Here is a 21910-nt window from a genome sequence, read left to right as displayed (position 1 = left end):
TATTTCAAACTTTGAATTCTGTTGGATCAAATAATCTAAGTTTAAAATATCAAAGCTTTAAATCATCAGGTTCCAAAAGATATAGGAATTACAAAATTGTAGTTTGTGGCAAAGACTCAATTTCTTTCATGTCCGATTCACAATGGTTCCCTTTCTACCTGAAAATACACCAAAAATATCAATGGTGCATGGTATTTGTTTTATCTATATAATTGATGATTATCAATTTCGGGTATTTTAGAAAAGTGACAATTGTGGATTAATGTAACAGAAGAAAATAAACGGAAATTTTAAAAAATCTGAATCTTTTAAATTTTAAAAAACGTCGACAGTCCCTTGAAAAATAGACTAATTTTTACACCATTTGGTTGCAAATAAGGGTTTCGAAATTTTCGCGAAACGATTTTCCCTCTTCGCCTAAACCCTAAATGCAAAGATATAGGGATTTGTAAATTTGAGTTTGTGGAAAAACCCAGTTTTCATATTATAATCTGTCAGTAGATGTATAGCTGAGACCAGATTCAATAGCGAGAAGTAGTTGAACTAAGTAGACGAAGTTGAATCACTTCTGTTTTTACGGTTTTAAACAGTTGATATTTTTTATATTAAATTATAAGGCAAGTACGTGTTCTTCAAAGTTTAAATAACTATTAAAAAATAATTCTACATGATGCTGATTACTTCTTAGGACCGAAAGCTCAAAGCAACTTAGCAAGTGCGTTAAAGCTATAAGTTCTAAAATTTACTAAATTATAACTATTGTAAAACAAAATAGGTATTTATTTTGTATCTTTCTAACGACCTTAAAAGCTTTATTAAAAATTTCCCAGCGCCTGACCTATTGAAGTAAAGAGCCAAAATGTTCAAAAATTAATAGGACGTAAAAGTTGGACACACTTTTAAATTTTCTTTTGCAATGACACTTTCATTTTTCTTATATTTTTGCACAAAACATACAGTATGGGCAAATTGCATTCAGGATCTAGGAATTTTTTTTAAATGAAAAAAAACTTTTAATCCCAATAATTGGACATTTTTGAGTTTCTTAAAAAGATTGAGGAAATATTAAACTGATTGTCAAAAATAAAAGCGCTATCAGTAAAACACTAAANTATCATTAATATTTGTATAATAAGAAGAGTCTGTATGGGTTTTGTTAATATTCTATTTCTAGATAAAATATCTGAATATTTTCAATACATCATCAATACGGAAACCAGCTCTTTCATTACATTCCACAGAAGAGAGAGACAGGGATCTACTTTCTTTACATCTCATAGTTTGTCCACGATATATCTAGTTTCTACAGGGTTTTATAGTTTGCCCCGATATATCTAGTTTTACAGGGTTTCATAGTTTTCCCCCAATAAATATCTAGTTTCTACAGGCGTTCATAGTTTGTCTACGATATATCTATTTTCTACAGGGTTTAATAGTTTGCCCCGATATATCTATAGTTTCTACAGGGTTTAATAGCTTGCCCCGATATATCTAGTTTCTACAGGGTTTCATAGTTTGTCCACGATATATCTAGTTTCTACAGGGTTTCATAGTTTGCCCCGATATATCTAGTTTCTACAGGGTTTCATAGTTTTCCCCGATATATCTAGTTTCTACAGGGTTTAATAGTTTGCCCCGATATATCTAGTTTCTACATGGTTTTATAATTTGTCCACGATCCATCTAGTTTCTACAGGGTTTCATAGTTTGTCCACGATATATCTAGTTTCTACAGGGTTTTATAGCTTGCCCCGATATATCTAGTTTCTACAGGGTTTCATAGTTTGCCACGATATATCTAGTTTCTACAGGGTTTCATAGTTTGCCCCGATATATCTAGTTTCTACAGGGTTTCACAGTTTACCCCAATATATCTAGTTTCTACAGGGTTTCACAGTTTACCCCAATATATCTAGTTTCTACAGGGTTTCATAGTTTACCCCGATATAATTTTCAAAGTAGTTTTTAATATCAAGTAAAAAAGTTATTTAAGAATAGAGGGATACACAGACACATGGATATAGGGAGGGATACATGGATACAAGGAGACAGGGGTATATAATGCAGGGATATTGGCATTAAATTACAGGATCACAGGAATACAGCTAGATGCAGGAATACAGGAATACAGGAATTCAGGAAAACAGGAATATAAGAATACAGGAATACAGGAATACAGAAATACAGAAATACAGGAATACAGGAATACAGAAATATAGGAATACAGAAATACAGGATTTTAAGGAATGCAGGAATACAAAAATACAAAAGTAAAAGAATTCAAGAATACAATAATAGACTAGATACCGGATTTTTACGTTCCATAGTTTACAGACAAGTGTAATCCAGAATTGTTTGTCTTGTTAAAAAGTTAAATGAATTTTAAAGTACACGAAGAACCGAAGTTTTAATATCAAAATCTCTAAGAAAATTTGCTTTAGAAAAGTTGCGGTACCATGCAACGAAATAATGTATATGGGTTTTATGCAAAATCAAAATTTGTTTGTTCTTCTAACAAATTAAGTTCTCTTCTATAAACTTGTTTTTAAAGTTTCTAAACAATAAGAGTTTTAGAAACAAACAATCCAAGAGCATTTTATTATTTAGTTTTTTTAACTCTCTTCGCCTCCTACGAGCAATGGTTCAGAAAAAAAACACCATTTTTTAAATCATTTTACATTGTATGGAAAGTTAAGGAAAATTCAAAGTAAGAAGTAAAAAGTAAGACCTTTTCATTACGATAAAAATATTTCAATTTTACAAAATTCATAATTTCATGTTATATTATATTTTAAAGTGCTATTTTACCATGAATATTAAAATTTTGACTTTAGGAGATAAGAACAATTCAAGGAGAAAGGGATTTAATAAACTATTTTATCTAGTGATCATGTTGTCTAGGAGAAGTCTCTAATTTATATAGTTTCTGTTGTCTAGGAAAAGTGTCTAGTTATTATAGTTTCTGTTGTCTAGGAATGTAGAAAATGCCCTACTCCATAAGGATTTCTCTATCCAGGTACAAATCAGTTTCACTTTACTATCAATGTCATAACCCAGACATTAGCTCGTGAACAATCAATGCCAAACCAATGGGCACGATCTCGTCAGCTATCGATGTCAACACGGACACTAGCTTGTAAACTATCAGTGCCAATGTAATAGTCACGATCTTGTCAGCTATCGATGTCAACACGGAAAAGTGTCTAGTTTTTATAATTTCTTTTGACTAGGTAAAGAGTCTAAATTTTATAGTTTCTTTTGACTACAAAAAATGTTTAGTTTATATAGTTTCTGTTGTCTAAGGAAAGTGAGTTTATATAGTTTCTGTTGTCTAAGGAAAGTGAGTTTATATAGTTTCTGTTATCTAAGGAAAGTGAGTTTGTTTAGTTACTGTTGTCTAAGGAAAGTGAGTTTATATAGTTTCTGTTGTCTAAGGAAAGTGAGTTTATATAGTTTCTGTTGTCTATTTTATTTACAGTGAAATTCTAAATACCCTAGCATTATGTTAATTGATTGAAGACTTCAAAGTCGTCTTTAACCTTAGAAATAGTTTGTGGCATTCAACGTTGGTAACCTGATTTTAACAATATTTTTGTATGAAACAAAAATCTCAGGATAGCCCAAGCACTATGTGCTGCTATCATAATTACCAGAATAGGAATGATTTGGTTCAGAATGTTACACTTTCATGTTTTTTTTCCAAATTGAAATTTAAACACAAATCTTGATTATTATTTATAAAAAAATATTGTTAAAATCAGGTAAACAATAGTAAACGCCGCAAGCGAATTGTAAAGTCAAAGACGACTTTGCAGTCATCAATCAATTAATATTGTTTAGAATATCACTGTAGTTTTCTGTTGTCTGCGACAAATGTCTAGTTCAAGTAGTTTTCTATAAAGTTAGAGTTTATTCCAAGTTTTGTATCCAATACTAAACTTGAGAATAAACATTCAATGATTCTTTCTTTTCTAGAGAAAACCAGAGATGCAGGGGATACAGACAGGGGGATACAGGGGGATACAGGGGATACAGGGCCGGGAAAGATATTTAAAAATATGAATTATGTTAGGTTTAATAATCTAAATTTAAAATATAAAAGGTTTACAATAGATATGTTTTAATATGCTTTGATATTTGTTGTGTACATGTCAGAAAATTACTTTAAACTCTAGTTCTCGAATTGATGTATAAACTATTTTGCATAAGATAAAATCGCACCCTGATCACTAACAGTTCGTATTAAATCTATTTAATTTAAATGTGTTGTTATCATTATTGAAATTAGGTGGAAAAAATAATCAAAACAGCCAAGAGCTATTTTCCATCTAATTGCTTTATACTCGTACTGTTAATATAATCATCAATTTGTAATTGTAAACTCGTTCTGTACACAGATACATGTATTTTAGCAATAAACCTTATCTTATCTTATCTTATCTGTTTGTAAAGATAAAGGGATTACAAAATTTGAGTTTTTGACAGCTTCTTTAGGTTCATCATGAGGTTTGTTTAATTGCTGAGTGTTGATTGATTCATTGTACTATACTGTCATGATCAAAAAGAAGAGGTATAACACTAGAAAATGGAAACAGCTAGTAAACATCCTGAGCAGGGAATTCTTTAATTGTGGATGTCTCGAGATCCGAGATTAAGCATTACTACATGTCAATTTAATATGTATGTAGCATTTTCTGTTGTAATGATTAGTACATCTTTATTATCCATGTTGACCCTGACCGGCCAATCCGGTCATTTTGATTTACCTGTATATAAATAAATTAGTACTACATGAAACGTTGTGTTATACGGACGTATACATAGCCTTGAGTTTTGGCTAGAGATAGAGTCAGTGAGACTATAACTAGACTTTGAGTAGAGAAATCTCGGAACCTAGATTTATTACATATTTTCAATATCCCGTGAAGAGTTTCGTTTGTGGAAAACGAGTTCAGCCAGTCAGGAGCCAGATTTTGCGTTCAACCATGTTGGAAAACAGACAAAATCAAGAGATTAAGCAGGTTCTTCGTATAATTCAAAGTGCCCATAGTGGATATAGAGATCAAGCTAACGGTAATATGGGTATCTAACATTTCACAGCTTTAAACCATAGTAAACTAGATAAGCAGACAAATACTTTGAAATAACTAAATTTTCTGCGACATTTTTAATTTAATCAAATTGAAAAAGTAGCATTTAGTTATAATGTTTTTATGTTTATGAAAGTTTAAACTTTTGTTTGAATAAAAGATTTTTTGTTGGATTTGTTTACTGCAAACTGAAGCTGACATACTTACTTAAAAATTTATCTTAAGAAATTGAGTCTGTGTGACAAACTCAATTTTACTTGTCCCAATATCTTTGCAACTTGATGTTATCAACTTTTGATATTTCAACCTTAAATTTCTATTGGCAAAGAATCAATTCCTTTCCTGTCAAAGTTAAATTAGGAGAATACTGAATACAAGAATCTAAGGCAAGGAAAGTTTATTGCGGTCGTGTATACTCTGCGTACACATATTGAAACCAGTTCTCTTTAGGCGGAATTTGTAAACAAGAATAAATGCATCAGTGTTCGTTTAGTATCCGAGGAGGTTAAAAGCATTAAATTTTGAAAATTTTGATAATTCACACAATTGTTTCCTATGACCAGAATATTTCATCGATTTTTTATGTGAAAGATGGATCCCATTTCAGGCTTCGACATCTGTCTTGTGTTTACATTACCGCCCAGAGACAGTACACTGCAGTACAAAAGATGTGTACACTTCTTAAATAACTTTCCTTGCCTTACAATCCTTGACTGAATATAAGTTAGCTTGTGCTGCAGTAAGTTTAAATATTTCAAGTTTTAAATCTAAAAGATAAGAAATAAAATTAAACTTTATCTTTATTTAACTTTGCTTAATGTACATTTTACAATCATCATATGGTTTAAAACATAGATTAATTAACAATAACAGATAGAACACTAGATGTCGTCTTTTCAAGATTTGAGGTTTTTTCTTTCACAATAACCCCAAGGCAGAAGCCAAAAGAGTTATGTGCATGCTACATTGAATGACAAGACAGAGAGAGAGCATACGCGTAATTCCTTTGGGCTTTTGCCTCAGGTTTATTGTGAATGAAAAACCCTGAAATCTTGAAAAGACGACATTTAGTGTTCTATCTGTATTGGTAAATTAATTAATCTATTAGAGATGGAAAAATAATTCTTAGTTTAACAAAGATCCTCTAATTAAATTCTTGTAAAAACTTTAAACTTAAACAGAAATTTAAACTCTAGAATAATTTTTCTTGAAATCTGTCTTTAACTTCGCTAATTTAACTTGAGAAAGGAAATAATTGGGAGAAATCTCTGTTTACACCACCAAGATTTAAAGTGTTACTTGTACACCTTCTGTTTTACTCACAAAGGAATTGAGTCTTTGCCACAAATTCAGTTTTTGTAAAACCTATATCTTTGCAACCTTATGATGTAAACATTCGATATTTCAAACTCACATTATTTGATCTAATAGCATTCATAGTTTGAAATATTAAAGGTCTACGAAAATCCGAGTTTGTGGCAAAAACTCAATTCCTTTGAAAATAGAAAATTCCTTCGGTTCCATACTTATAACTCACAACATTTGTTTTTCTTTTCAGTATGTTTTCATATCAATGACGACATAGAACTCTTAAAATCTACGATCCTATTTGAAATAAGTTTTAAAGTTATACCAAGACGTTTATATATTTGTGAAAAGAAATATAAATCAAGGTTTTAAACAGGTCATATTACGGAACAAATATGAAAACTAGGATTCTTAATAGATATAATTGATAATATAATTGTTACGTCTGTATCACGTGACCAGAATTTCCACCTATGGCAGTCCATTATCTGGTCACGTGGCGCCGTATGTATAACGTGACCAGAATTTCAACCTATGGCAGTCCATTATCTGGTCACGTGGCGCCGTATGTATAACGTGACAAGAATTTCCACCTATGGCAGTCCATTATCTGGTCACGTGGCGCCGTATGTATCACGTGACCAGAATTCCCCCTTTAATTTTACCTTAACTTTCCCTTTAATTTTACCTTAACTTTCCCTTTAAATTCAGTTTGGACTAGTGTGATGTCCTATTCAGTTTGGACTAGTGTGATGTCCTATTTTTAAAATATTTTTGGTTTATATTTTTCTTCAGCCTATTCTTATGATGAGGAGAAAATTTTTTTTTTAATTCTTTTTCTTTCAAAGAAATATGAAAAATCTACTGAATCATGTTGTTTTGAAGAGAATAATATTCATAGCTTGTTTTAACTTTAATTTAAATTTTCTGGAATAAAAAATGTCATGAATTAAAACATGTCTCAAAACAGAATATTAATTTAACTCACAATAATTTGAGTTTTTTATATAGTTCTGTAGAATAAATAATATCAAATAACTTGCTCGTTAGATCCTCGATTCCTTGTATTTCTTTTTAAAAATTGATAGTTTTCTATTGCAGGAGCTAGCTAAACAAAAGTGGCTGGAGGAAGGAAAAAGAAGAAAATATTAAGAATTAACTAATTTCAAAATTGAAAAATGACATGGGGAATCCGGCAAGAAATTTAAATAAGTTCAAGAGTTTACAAATATGAAAAAATGAACGATTTTTCCTATCCCAAAATTTCTCATATAAAGAAAGTTGTTGAATTCTGGATTTCTTGTTTTCTCTGCATGAAGAATAAAAAGAAACATTAACTTATTGGACTTGCTTTTAAGTGCTCTGAGGCCGAATTTAAAGATCTTAAGCCGCGGCTTAAAATTCAATCCGAGGCTTAAATATGGTTTGTTCCACTTGAAATTGTATTCAATTTTTCAAGATTTAAGCCGGCGCTCAATTGAAACCGGTTTCTGGGGATTTAAATTCATTAAACTCGGACACAGTACATATAAAGGAACGAGAAAAAAGTAAATTTGTATTTTTTAATGAACACTTAAAAATTAATACTATATTTGTGCAAAGTTTAAACTAAACCGAGAGAAATTAAATCCGAAAAAAAACATAAAAATAGAAATGGAAGTAAAATTTAAAAATTAAATGATTATTCAATTCAGCCCCTCCAGCGCCTTCCCCCCCCCCCCTTCAATTCCACCTCTCCCTTTTCCTGTGTTGCCTATCTTGCCCCTGAAAATGTGTAATATCCATCATGTCTGATATTTGGTAGAAAGGATAACATTCTTTCTTCTCCTCTCCCCCTAGGCGAAAATACTCAATCCTCCGGACAGTTCACTATCACTAATTAATCTATCAACGCAAGACAAAAATCTGTTTTGGAGAATAATTTTAGAAGAATAATTTGTATACTAAATGATTTTGACAAGTATTCTTTGTTTGCTATATTTATGTATATACTATATATATCAGTTAAAAAATTAATAATCAAAATAAATGAAGACAGTGGTATTAGGAGAGGGGCGTCTACAGTTTGCAGGTGGTATCTTGGGATTTAAAGCAATAATAGAAAATCCCCTGGAGGAGAAATATACGTTTACTCAGGATTAAATTATATTGAGTTCAGAGAACAATTTTAACTTAATTCGATTATAAAGAAATTCTTTCATATTGTATTCAAAGAAAAGGAAAGAGAGTATAGACTAATATATCCAGTGATGTTATCATAGAGGAACTTTGGTAGTGGGGGGGGGGGTAAGTAAGATTCGTCGCAACTGTTTGTCTTTCTTTCCGCAAAAGATTCATAATCATTGATTTGCGGCAGTGCGCTCACATGTATAGTGCTTCCAGTCCGCACCCGTTTTGTCTTTCTTGTGATCTTTTGCATTTTCTGATTGCTGATGTTAATCTTCTATAAAGATATTTTTTAATGAGGAAAATTACAATCTTTACCAGAAGTAACGCAGTTTTGCACAAATTGCCCTCACTCATAATGCTTCTTTGCCGCACCCGTTTTGTCTTCCTTGTGATCTTTTGCATTTTCTGATTGCTGATGTTAATCTTCTATAAAGATATTTTTTAATGAGGAAAAGTACAATCTTCACCAGAAGTAACGCAGTTTTGCATAACTTGCCCTCACTCATAACGCTTCTTTGCCGCATCCGTTTTGTCTTCCATCCATGTTGTAACGTCATTTGCGGAAAGAGGAAAAATAAATAACATTTTAATTTAAGATTATCTTCAACAAAAAACTTCCAAAAAATGTTAAACTGAACCAAAGTGAGTGTTATAATGAGTGTTTGTTTTGAGACACCCTGTATATACATACATTTACACATATATAAATATATATACGAATATTGAATGCAAGATATCACTAAAGCTTAATTTGATAATCAGACTAACTTCAGGGAAATCAAGTTCTCCACAACTCATAACTTACTAATTTCAATAATTTCTATTGTTTACTGTTGTTAAGTGGATTATCTAGTGTTCACCTACAGTAAGACTGAGAACCAGAAAACTTCGGAATAGGAAGACGACATTAACCCTATAAAGCCTGGGGTGTCTGAAGCTTTGTATAGCCTGGGGCCTTAAAGTAATGCATGTTTATGACCCCTTTTTTTGCAAGGCCAATTCATTGAAGAAAAAAATTAGACCGCTAACCTTCATCGTTTTGATGTAACACTTGTTTCTATTTTTTAGATCTGTAGCTAAAATTACTATTAGACCTAGGTAAATAAAAGAAATAATAAATAACTGCCCCTCCATAGTCGGTGGTAAATAAAAAAAAATAATAAATAAATGCCCCTCCCTAGTCGGTGGTAAATAAAAAATAATAATAAATAAATGTCCCTTCCTAGTTGGTGGTAAATAAAAAAAAATAATAAATAAATTCCCCTTCCTGGTCTGCATTAAATAAAAAAATAATAAATAAATGCCTCTCTCTTGTAAGTGATAAATAAAAGAAAATAATAAATAAATGCCCCTCTCTTGTCGGTGGTAAAAAAAAGAAAATAACAAATAAATGCCCCTCCCTAGTCGGTGGTAAATAAAAGAAAATAATAAACAAATGCCCCTCCGTAGTTTGTGGGAAATAAAAGAAATGATAAATAAATGCCCCTTCCTAGTCGGTGGTAAATAAAAGAAAATAATAAATAAATGCCCTTCCCTTGTCGGTGGTAAATGAAAGAAATAATAAATAAATGTCCCTCCCTAGTCGGTGGTAAATAAAAGAAAATAATAAATAAATGCCCTTCTCTTGTCGGTGGTAAATGAAAGAAATAATAAATAAATGTCCTTCTCTTGTCGGTGGTAAATTAAAGAAGTAATAAATAAATGCCCCTCCCTAGTCGGTGGTAAATGATAGAAAGTAATTAATAAATGCCCCTCCCTTGTCGGTGGTAAATAAAAGAAAATAATAAATAAATGCCCTTCCCTTGTCGGTGGTAAATGAAAGAAAATAATAAATAAATGCCCCTCCCTAGTCGGTGGTAAATGATAGAAAGTAATTAATAAATGTCCCTCCCTAGTCGGTGTTAAATAAAAGAAAATAATAAATAAATGCCCTTCTCTTGTCGGTGGTAAATGAAAGAAATAATAAATAAATGCCCTTCCCTTGTCGGTGATAAATGAAAGAAATAATAAATAAATGCCCCTCCCTAGTCGGTGGTAAATGATAGAAAGTAATTAATAAATGCCCCTCCCTAGTCGGTGGTAAATAAAAGAAAATGCCTGTCATCAATGGAAGGAAATAGTTACACATTATACCAAAGTATTCTAGCATCTTATCTTACAAACACTTTACCTTACTCTTCTACTTTCCCACACTATAAACATTATAATGTACCATGCACATTGGACAGTAATGGAGGGGGGACCTTTAGGATAACAAGAAAAGGACCCATGAAATTAAATTTGGAAACATTTCTGTTCTTTACAATATCTTTCTAATGAGAAAAGTTTTCATGGTTGCAAACACGTTTTTACAAAAGAATTAAAGTTAAATGTTTCTCTTCTCTCATTAACTTTATGAATGCGGCAAGTACAGACAAATAATGTTTACATAAACTAAATCCACTTTTTGAAAATTTTTACAGATTTTGAATTCATATCCCAATCTAATTCTAGGGGTTATTAAAAATGTCTATGTATACCTTGTAAATTGTCAAGGACATTGGACATCATAAACACCTTTCTTTTTGCCAATTTTCTCAAATATTAGAACCGGCAAAAAAAATTTTAATAAGATTCGAGTTACTTCTTTTTTTCATGTTTACATAGTAAGGATTAACTTTATCTTCAGAGGTTTTGTGATTTTTCTATTCTTACATCTATATATACATAATATAGTATTATATATGAAAGAAAAATGAATCAATACAACTACTCATTTGATCTAATATTCGACGAGTCGGTTTTTCTCACAATTTATTATTATTTACAAAGATACAAAAACTATAAGAAAATACTATACGAATCAAATTGCATGAATTGAGAATAGTTCAGAGTGATGGGAGATCTCCAGGGGAACCTATTAACTAGGGAGCTGGTCTTCAACTGCCATTTTTCCCCAAATTTCACTCCACCCTAGCCTAGAGCTTAACCCTCGTTCCCCGGGAGCTGGCCGGCCATCCCCCCAGCACCCGGGCCTCAGGAATAACGGAACAATTGGCGTGGCTTGGTTATCGGCGTGGCTTGGGTTATTTATAGAATTCACATACAAGCACGAATAAATCCGTTAGATCTGTACAAGGGATAGAGGAGGAGGGGGGGAATGGAAGAAGGAGAGAGAAGAAAAACCCTTTTATGATCGCAGGAAATATCAACACATCACTTTCCTGCTACAATAGTTTTGTTTTTCTGGGTGTTTTTTTTTAGCCATAGAGGGGGGTTACATTAATGTGGGGGGGGGGAGGGTGAAAAAAATGTTTATTATTGTGATACAGGTTTTACCTAGTTATTTACAAACGCAGTTAATAAACAGAGGCTACTCATAATGTACAGGGTTTGTTCAGGTTTACAGATATAGGGTTTATGACGATATGTATTACAATAAGAAAAATTCATTGCAATAAACGAGGCAGAAAAACGAGGTTATCTTCCACAATTTGTATCAGAAAAAGGTTTCACGGATATATATATATTCATATATGTATACAATATACATACATATATGATATACGCTCAGTACGTTCAGAGGAATTTACAGTAATTAATTAGATTAAACTGCATTGATCAGCTGATGTGGGGAGTTAAATATATTGTTTTAATATAATCTTCAGTGATCCATGTTCTACTCGTGTATGGAGCTCGATCTGTATAGAAATTAATTCTGAACAGAGCTCAAAGAGTGAAAACTAGTTTACATGTAATATTTAATACTCAATTTTTTTACGTAAAAAATACATAGATGTTGGGATTTACACTCAGTTCCACTACCCTCCCTCTAGGCTCTACTTTATATGGGTATATTTGGCTTGTCTGACTGTATCCGTTTAAAGTCAAAACGGCTGAACCGATCGGGCCCAAACTTATATTGCCCAAGGGTTTAGGATTAAAGTTGAATATAAAAATGCTGCCTGGAATAAATATCGACATTAATTAATTTTGAAAATGCGCCAATTTTAATTTGAAAACAACCAAAAATTGCGACTTTTAAAGCAATAGTTAAACGCTTAAACTGTAAGTATGAAAAGCCTAGTTTTACAATTAAAACAAACTAATTCTAAATCTTTTTGGAGAAGGAATTGGAAAACTTGAAAAATAATTCGATTTGAAGAAATTCGTTACACATGCAGTTAAAGTTTTTAAAATATTCAAATCATGCACCTGTTTTTTTAATCAGTAGAAATATACTTATCGTTTAATTAAATGGATTATCTGGAATTTGATAAATGATCTGAGTTCTTGCCAACAACTGAAATTTGTTAATCCCCATATCTGTGCAACCTTACTGTGTAAATATTAAGGTTTAAAGAGTACTGTTGTGAATCGGGGATTCCTCTCTTTAAATTTAATTCACTTATAATTTAGCTTATAGTCCCTTTAATGAAAATTCACTTATAATTTAGCCTATAGTCTCTTTAATGGAAATTCACTTTAATTTAGCTTACAGTCCCTTTAATGTAAATTCACTTTTAATTTAGCTTAAAGTCCCTTTAATGTAAATTCACTTTAATTTAGCTTACAGTTCCTTTAATGGAAATTCACTTATAATTTAGCTTATAGTCCATTTAATGGAAATTCACTTATAATTTAGCTTACAGTTCCTTTAATGGAAATTCACTTATAATTTAGCTTATAGTCCCTTTAATGGAAATTCACTTATAATTTAGCTTATAGTCCCTTTAATGGAAATTCACTTATAATTTAGCTTACAATCTCTTGAATGTGTGCCAATTTTTAATAATAATTGCACAAAAAAAATGGTTTAATTTAAATTTTGTTCTTAGAATGGTAAAAATATGTTTTAATATTTCAGCCTTATTCTTGTTCTTTGTTAAAATATACCAAGCTCTTTTCAGTCTATATTCAGGCCTAGCTAAACACGCCTTATCTGCGAATATTGGCGTTGTCTATATAAGCTTTGTATTTTGCAATTTTGCAACAGTGTATGACTGGATGTACATGAAGTATGAAGTAACAATAAACCTTGTAAGTAAACTTTGAGTCTCTCTCACTGAGATAGAAAAATATAGATTCGGGAAATATATTAGCAATCCCCAGAAACGATCGAATAAAAAGAATCTAAAAAAGTATAAAGAAATATAGTGCCGTATTTTCGGTACACATGGCGAGCGTGACAGGACATTCACTTATAACCTAACTTACAGTCCCTTTAACAATAAATAAGACTTTAATGATGTCTAAACAATACCCTGTGATCTTGCCACGCTACATTTGTTGCATAAAACGGGCCGCAGGTCAACTCTACACTAGGTAGCCTGACTGGACAGTACGACTTAGACAGTACACTAGGTAGCCTGACTGGACAGTACGACTTAGACAGTACACTAGGTAGCCTGACTGGATAGTACGACTTGGACAGTACCGGCAAGGATCATGCAACTTTTAAACTGGGGTGACTATTCTGTATGAAGTCAAGGGCAGATACCGCAAAATTAATATTGAAACTTTTAACTAAACATGGAAATATGTCATGATTCATGGAGTGGATTTAATCTTGGTAAAGAGCCAGCCCGCTACGAAATTAGTAGAGCAGTACACTATTACTTTTCTATATTTGAGTAATTGATGATCTGAAACTCTTAAAATACAACAATTTGAAGATTAATAGAGTTTGCAAAGAAATAATCAAGTTTACAAGAAAACGCTGAATAAATTTTGTAAAGTCGTCTTTTCAGTCTTATCCTCTGTGGATACTCCTGTACCTCTGTAGATATGTTAACGTAAATACTCAGTTTGTTAACGTTATCCTTCCTGTTCGCTTAAATATACTGTTTAATATTATAAACAGGTGCACAGAAGAGGCCTTTACAGGAAAACTTACTAACTCTGGATATAATAAATTTTTACAATATAATAATGTAAAAAACATATTTTGACTATATAAAAGTTAGAGTTAAAATTAAGAAATTTATAAAACTTTCGTAAAATTTCAGAAAATATTGGAGGTTTGGAGAAAAATGTTAAAGCCATCAGTACGATTTCATCCTTCTAGGTATTGTCCCCTTTTATTATAATATTATTCTCAAAAGGGATTGCGTCTTTGACAAAAACTTTGCAACCCAATGTCGTAGAATTAAGTTATTGTTGAATTTTATTGGATCAAATAATTTAAGTTTGAAATATCGAAGGTGTACACGATCAGGTTGCAAAGATATACGGATTAGAATATTTGAGTTGGCGACACAGCTCAGACTTAATTCCTATATAAATTTTCTTAAAAGTGCAGAAAATGTTGGTGGTTTGTAGTAAGATGTTGAAGCCATCAGTACGATTTCATCCTTCTGTAATAAATACCGTAGCAAATCCCATATTTATAAACGAACACACCTGAATTTGTATTGCGATTAATCTTTCTACGATTGTAAAAAACGATCGTAAAACGATCGTTTTTTGTTTCGTTTTTCTTTTGTTTTAAAAACCGATCGTTTTTGAAAAAAAAAAATTTATTGAAAATTATGTTAACGATCGTTAACGAAATGACGAACTTTATAAAAACGGTCGGTTTTGGAAAAACGATCGTTTTAGAAGAAAAAAAATTACATGCAACTTTATTGAATGTCGTCTTACATGAATTTAAAAAGTTGTGGGGTAGCTAAAACTTCTTGATATTTTCTAAATCACTACTCAATGATGCCCCTCAGGTCGGTTTCCTCTCTTCTTTAACGATCGTTAACGAAACATCGATTTTTTAAAAAATGATCGTTTTGAAAAATGACAATTTTTAAAAAAACGAACTTTTTAAAAAAACGAACTTTTTTAAAAAACGAACGATTTTAAAAGCATGTATTATTTTTTTAAAACAAATATCAAAGTGTGACACGCATTTTTCAAAAATATAGCTTTTAGATCTGTAGCTTTAGTCACAAAAATGTTATAGGCTATTTTAGGATTTTTTTTCACAGACCGGACTTTTTCCGCCTGGCCCTGTGGCTGTACCCTTCCCTGTAAAAAAAAATCCTTTAAATCACTTTTCATTAAAAGTCACAAAATTTCACGGCGATAGTGTCAAAAAAAATTAAGGGGGATGCCAAACGCCCCCCCCCCCCAGCGTGTTTAGTGTCAATGTTTACAATAAGCTGTTCTAAATACATATACGCAGTATTTGTATACATCAGACAAATATTTCTTTATTTCAAATTGATTACCGTCTGCAATGCATGTATGATCATATGGTAGGGCGGGCCGGGTCATTTCCTTCTCCATCATAGTCCATACTCCTTGAGACAGTCAAGCAAAGTGCGTATATGTATATATATGTTTGAAGGTTGGTGGAGATGAACGGGAAGGAGATGAACAAGATGAAGGAAATTAAGGAGGGGAAGGAGGTGAAGGGAATAAGAAAATTAGCTCAAGTTTTTACTTCACAAAATCTGTCCTCTCAGGAGCAATGGTATTATTCTATTAAAAATTAACATGGATTAACATTTGAACCGAATTTTGCATAGTTCAATATATGACCACAATATTCGTTATAAGTTAATCAGAAAGATTAAAAACAAAAGTAATCTACCACTACGAGAAAGCTACAGTTTAAGTATAAAAATCCAAAAGAGAAACTTATATACTTATATATTTTCCACCATATGTCGTAGACCTTTGGTAATTATTTTAAACAATTTTAAATGTCAAAGATGTACATCTTCAGGGTGCAAAGATATGTAGATTTAAAAAATGTGGGGTTTTGGGCGTGACATAAACTAAGCTTCTTTAATGTGAAGAGGTTAGTTTTAATTATAAATTTTAATTCCATGACTTTACGCATTTGTAACGATGACAAAAATTTATAAAATCCAAGAACCTACAATAATTAATATTTATACATTAGGTTTAAATTTAAAAAAGGACTGTAAGCGTAATTTAGCATCATTCTCCATGCAAAGATGAAATACCATATTTAAAGCTTTGGCTGACCAAGACTGAATTAGATATCAATGTTTATCATTTTGAAAACTTATTATTTTTAATTGTAAATTATTTACACAAGTGACTCGAGCATTTCATAAAGGAATTTTCAAACTATAACTTTTAAAGCTAGAAAACCCACAATATCTTCCACATTATTATTCATGATTATTCTGAAATTCCGGCATCCCCGTTTTTGCTTTTTAAACCCCATCTTTATTTTGTTTATTGAATTCTATAAACAAAATCTGAAGTTTTCATTCAGGATAGTTTACGGACTTCTGTGTTTGGATAGAAATGAAATAAATTTCACAAGTAAATACACATTAAAACTATTTTACACATCTTCTAAATGTGCAGTTCATTTTTTAGCCCTCTAGAAACCCGACCCAATCAAGTAGGTTTTTAAACACTTTTGTTCTGGAAAGTACTCAGCTAGGAATAATTTGATAAAATATTATATTTTGATGTAAACAGCCGTTTGATAAATTAGCATACAATGCTTGATAGAATCTACAAAATAAATTGTGAAAATGTAGGAAATATCAAAAATAATACAAAAATTTCATAATTCTTTATAATCGTTAAATTTAACCAGCTTTGAAATGTCTTGTCACATTGTTTGGTATAAGATCATGCTAATTCAATAATGAACACTGAGCTAGGAACGTTCAAAACTCCTACTTTGGGGGTGGATACGTTTTCAGAATTAGTTTTTTTAAACCATTAAATAACGACGACATAAAATGTAAAAAAAGTTCTTCAATTAAATACAGACGTCATAAATAGGAACATGTTGAGAGAATAAAAATGTATCTTTTCATCGAAAATAAGTTCTCTTGTTCAATTATTAGCTTCTATTTTCTCATTATTCTGGTTTCTCATTATTCACAAAGATTTTTGGCAGATTTTCTAGAGTTATTATTGAAAAGAAGACATTTGAAGAATTTGAAGAAATCTGCTAATAAAATCAAAGAAGATAAGAAATTCAATATAATAATAAAAACGAAATAATCGATTTTAGCATAGATTTTTGACAAATTTCTTCATGTTCCTAACCATCCAATTAGATTACTGTATAATTTTTACTTGATTTTTCGTTGTCATTGTTTAATAATTAAAAAAAAAACTAAACTCAGGATTTACAGATTTTTAAAAAGTTTAATATGTCTCAAATGAATCCGAAAGAAGTTTTCCACAACACTGCATACTCAGTTTAACTACCTTACATTGCCTTTAAATGGAGATTTTTTTGTATTTACTGTTAACTATTTTTCATTTAAATATTAATGTACAAAAATAGTTTTACGCCAATTTCGACGGATTTTGAATTAAATATTTAAATGACTAAAAATATTGCGAGAAAAGATTTTCGTTGTAGTTAGTTAGATAGCAAATTGGGAATGGACCAAAATTAGCAACTCTGGGGTTTTATCCAAGGGAGTGTTCGCAAAAAATTAAAGTTTCCGATGCAGGAAACCCCATGACCATAATTTTGCTTAAGCAAAAAGATTCTTAAGGAATATATTAACAAACTCAAAGAAACTCTAATCTAATTAAATTTTCTCATCCCTATTGTTTGCCACCCAATGTCGTTATACCTTGGAGATATTTTAAACTATAAATTCTGTTAGAGTAAAAAATCTTGTTTTAAAATATCAAAAATTAACATCATCATGTTTCAAAGATATAGGGATTAGAAAATTGAATTTGTGGCAGACTCAAATCCTTTTTTTTTTTTTATTTCCCACAACTATCAGTGCATATATTTTCTAAACAAGCATTTTGTAGTTTCTTTTCAATTTTATTTTAATTTAAAATGTTCAGTTTGGAGACTGTACTTCATTACCCGGACTATACAGGAACCATGGAATATGATATAAATGTATTTTCTATTTAGTTTTAACGTTTTAGCATTATCTTTTTAGATAAAAAACTTAAACAAACACAATCTTTGTTTAATAAGGACCGTGTTTATTCAAATTGTAAAGATAAACTTCTGTTCTGTTTGAACTTTTAAAGATTTTTGTTTTACTTTGAGGCTGGTTCAGTAACCATATATCTATATCTATATATCGAGATCAAACAACTGAGAAGAATCACATACAAATACTGAATATATTTGGTTTGGCTTTGGCGGAACTCTTGAGACTTCTAGAGGTGGAAAATATCGACTTCCACAATCGTTTTTTATCTTAAAGAAAATGAACAATGTATTCTGTTTTAAAGTTTATAGTGTCATGTATGACTGGGGTCTAATTTTGGTTTTATTTCTTAAAATAAAGAATCCCCAAACATCATGTTTGTCTAAAATTCAAGGAAACTTTTTCTACTCTCTAAGAATTTCCAAAATCTATAATTTTGCTACGGAGTACTAAAGCGGTGTTTAATCAGGTTGGTTTAAGCACAACCTCAGTACAACATATAATCTAAAAAGACTTGAACATTCGAGATTCTGCCTTAATCTTTAGAGCACGCCATTTTTAACAATGTCTAAATTTAATGAATTTGAGCCGCGTCTTAAAAGGACTGAAAAGAAAAAATGAAAGGGGGTATAGGCTGAAAGCTAATCTCTTTAGCTCTTGATCGCGACCCATGAAAGTCATATCTGATGTTCCTGTCTCAAGAAATTGATATAAAACTGTGTCAAATATATACGAAAATAAATATATATACAATTTTGTATAAAAGTAGTAGGTTTAAACAGATCATATTCAGCAAATAAGCAACCAATCTGAAAACGATGATATCCCAGAGAAAGCTAATTGTAAATTAGGTTTACTTTTATATTTGTTATTTCTATTTTCAATAGATTTCATTCATGATATTATTTTTACGTCCGTATTACTTGACATGAAATTCCACCAATGGCAGTGCAGTAAAGTGGTCACGTGATACAGGCGGAGACACGTGACCAGTATACTGCTCTGCCATTGGTGATAGTTCTGGTCACGTGATTTAAGTTTAAGACTTTCAAAATTTTACATATATGAATTTTCGTATAATTTAACACAGTTTTATATCAGTTTCTCGAGACAGGGACATTAGATAAAACTTTCATGGGTCGCGATCAAGAGCTAAAGTGATTAGCTTTCAGCCTATACCCCCTTTCATTTTTCCTTTACTGTCCCTTTAATCTTTACAGCACGCCATTTTTAAAATAGAATGGCCCACGGAGAAACATGTATGAACAAATTTTTTTGAAAATTTTAGATATATATTTTCTTTAATTAAGATGGCTTACGCCACAAGCTCAGTGTCTGAATTTAATGAATTTGAGCCGGGTCTTAAATCCGCCAAAAAAAACGGTTTCAATTGAGTGCTGGCTTAAATCTTGAAGAAATGAATACAATTTTAAGTGGAACCAACCATATTTGAGCCGCAGTTTAGATTTAAGCCGCAGCTCAAATTCTTTAAATTCGGCCTCAGGTCATATGCAAACTTAAAAGACTTAAACCTTGATTACATTACATCATGCTTTAAATTAAATTATTAAATCCGACAGGGGGGATCTGAAAAACTACTCCAAGCATGAATTCCATGTTTGATGTAGAAGAGCGGAATATTGTTGAACTAAACCTGGATTTCCCGTCAGTATTCTCCAAGGTCGGAGCAGGAGAAGGTTCTCGCAGATTTGGTCGAAGTAAGAGCATCCTTGAAACCAACCAGGGGACGGATGTTACTGATGGAGGTCAATATTTAGATTCAATATTCTTAGGGGGGGTGGTTGACACCCCCCCCCCTTCCTTTATTTTTTTTGTCCTAGCACTCTCCCTTTTTACATTAACACCGGAAAATGTCCCGATTTAAAAACTTCCGTCTGAATAAGTGCTTATCTAAAACACTTGATCTCGATATTTTCTTTGACAGCTTTTGAATTTGAGTGATTTAATCCACAGGTTTTAGATGTAGTTTTAAGTTGCTTAAACAATATATTTAAAAGTATATTATTATGGTTTTAACATAATACATTTTCTATCAGAAAGGCTTGTTAAAGTTTTATTCAGTCATTTTGAAAAATTTGAAGTTTTAAAATAATATTTCATTTAAAAAACATGTAATTTTTTTACAGTGAATTTGGCCATTTTTATGTTAAAACCATTAGTAGCTTGTGGGTTAGAAGGTGTTAAAAAAAAAATTTTAAATCAATTTTAGTGAAAAAGTGCAACAGAGAAATTTTTTTTAATCTTTTCTTAAAAATCAAAATTAAAGGACTAGAAGGTGCCTGATCCCTATTTTTCAAAGGAGGGTGACATCCCACTAGTTTTCTAGGGAGGGGGACGTCCCCCAAATTTTCTAGGGGGAACCCCTCCCTGAAATCATGCATTTCATATAAATTTAAGTAAATAACAAATTTTGTGTACTGTACCATTTACCGTCCTAAGCCTGTATATATAAAATAAACTGTATGTCCACCAACCACAATAGAACTTCTCTAAAAGAATTCCTGATTTGAAAAGGCAGTTTAGCCTCCTTGTGGGGCAATTTATCTCTCTATACTGTGCACGATAAATACTGCAGGAAGTACGCTGCTTAATCTATATCTATAAAAAGTTGTAATCTCTGTTTGTCTGTTTGTTTGTCCGATCATAACTCAGAAACCCCTGCACTGATTGGCCTAAAGTTTTGATTGGGGAACTTGGGAGACCCACGGGAATGTTCTTAGCTTACTTTTGAGATTCTAAGTTAAGTGGGTCGACTTTTATAAGAAAAAATAGCTAAAATCGTAATTTACGACCATGAGGGCGGGTAAATGATATGAGTAACTATTAGTACTCTGGCCTATGCTGGGTTCTCAAACTAGTATTCTTATTAAAGAAAGTAAAAATTCTGTTTTACTGGTTGTAGGGTCATTTGAGAATATTAAATCCTTGATTGATGTTAATACAAATTATTGTTTTATAGGTTTAGATTATCGAATGCTGTTTGTTTCTAATCGACCATTAGAAAACCTGATAAAAGCAGTTCTGAACAATGATTTAGAAATGATTAGGTAAATAAAATACAATGTCATTTTCTTTTAAAAAAAAATATGATTATCACGTGTCTCCGTCTGTATCACGTGTCTCCGTCTGTATCACGTGACCAGTATACTGCACTGCCATGAAACGAGATATAACTTTGTCTATATATATTTATACTTGAAGAGAAAACATGAACTGCAGTCTTCTATATTACAAGAGTTGAATATATTAAAAATGAAAAATTATTAATAATAAAAGAAGCAAACTAAGTTTTTCAGGCTCCTCTAGGATGTCGTCGTTTTCAGGCTCCTCTAGGATGTCGTCGTTTTCAGATTGGTTGCGTATTTGCTGACCTAGGATTTTTATACAAAATTTTATATATAAATTTTTGTTTTACAGTTTTATATAAATTTCTCAACATCA

The 21910-nt window shown here is 31.4% G+C and overlaps 1 protein-coding gene across 3 annotated transcripts in view; it reads left to right on the top strand.

Annotated features, from left to right (window-relative positions):
• Window positions 1-562: 562 nt before the first annotated feature.
• Window positions 563-21910, top strand: part of LOC111701458 (uncharacterized) — a 32535-nt gene continuing 11187 nt past the window's right edge. Inside the window, exons 1-7 of one of the 3 annotated variants that reach the window (XM_023472747.1) lie at window positions 563-570; window positions 2335-2339; window positions 14553-14613; window positions 15886-16011; window positions 18351-18385; window positions 20077-20214; window positions 21429-21516. In XM_023472747.1, coding sequence (XP_023328515.1) covers window positions 14579-14613; window positions 15886-16011; window positions 18351-18385; window positions 20077-20214; window positions 21429-21516 — 422 coding nt within the window. In that variant the 5' untranslated portion in view covers window positions 563-570; window positions 2335-2339; window positions 14553-14578. Of the gene's footprint in view, window positions 571-2334; window positions 2340-2441; window positions 2447-14552; window positions 14614-14883; window positions 14905-15883; window positions 16012-18350; window positions 18386-20076; window positions 20215-21428; window positions 21517-21910 lie in introns of those variants that run through there. The other 2 variants (XM_023472748.1, XM_023472749.1) reach the window with 2 other exon arrangements.

The sequence above is a fragment of the Eurytemora carolleeae genome, unplaced genomic scaffold (genome assembly GCF_000591075.1).
Source record: "Eurytemora carolleeae unplaced genomic scaffold, Eaff_2.0 scaffold410, whole genome shotgun sequence".
NCBI classification, from domain to species: Eukaryota; Metazoa; Arthropoda; class Copepoda; order Calanoida; family Temoridae; genus Eurytemora; species Eurytemora carolleeae.
The sequence above is the reverse complement of the archived record's forward strand: the minus strand, read 5'-3'. Positions and strand labels throughout refer to the sequence as shown.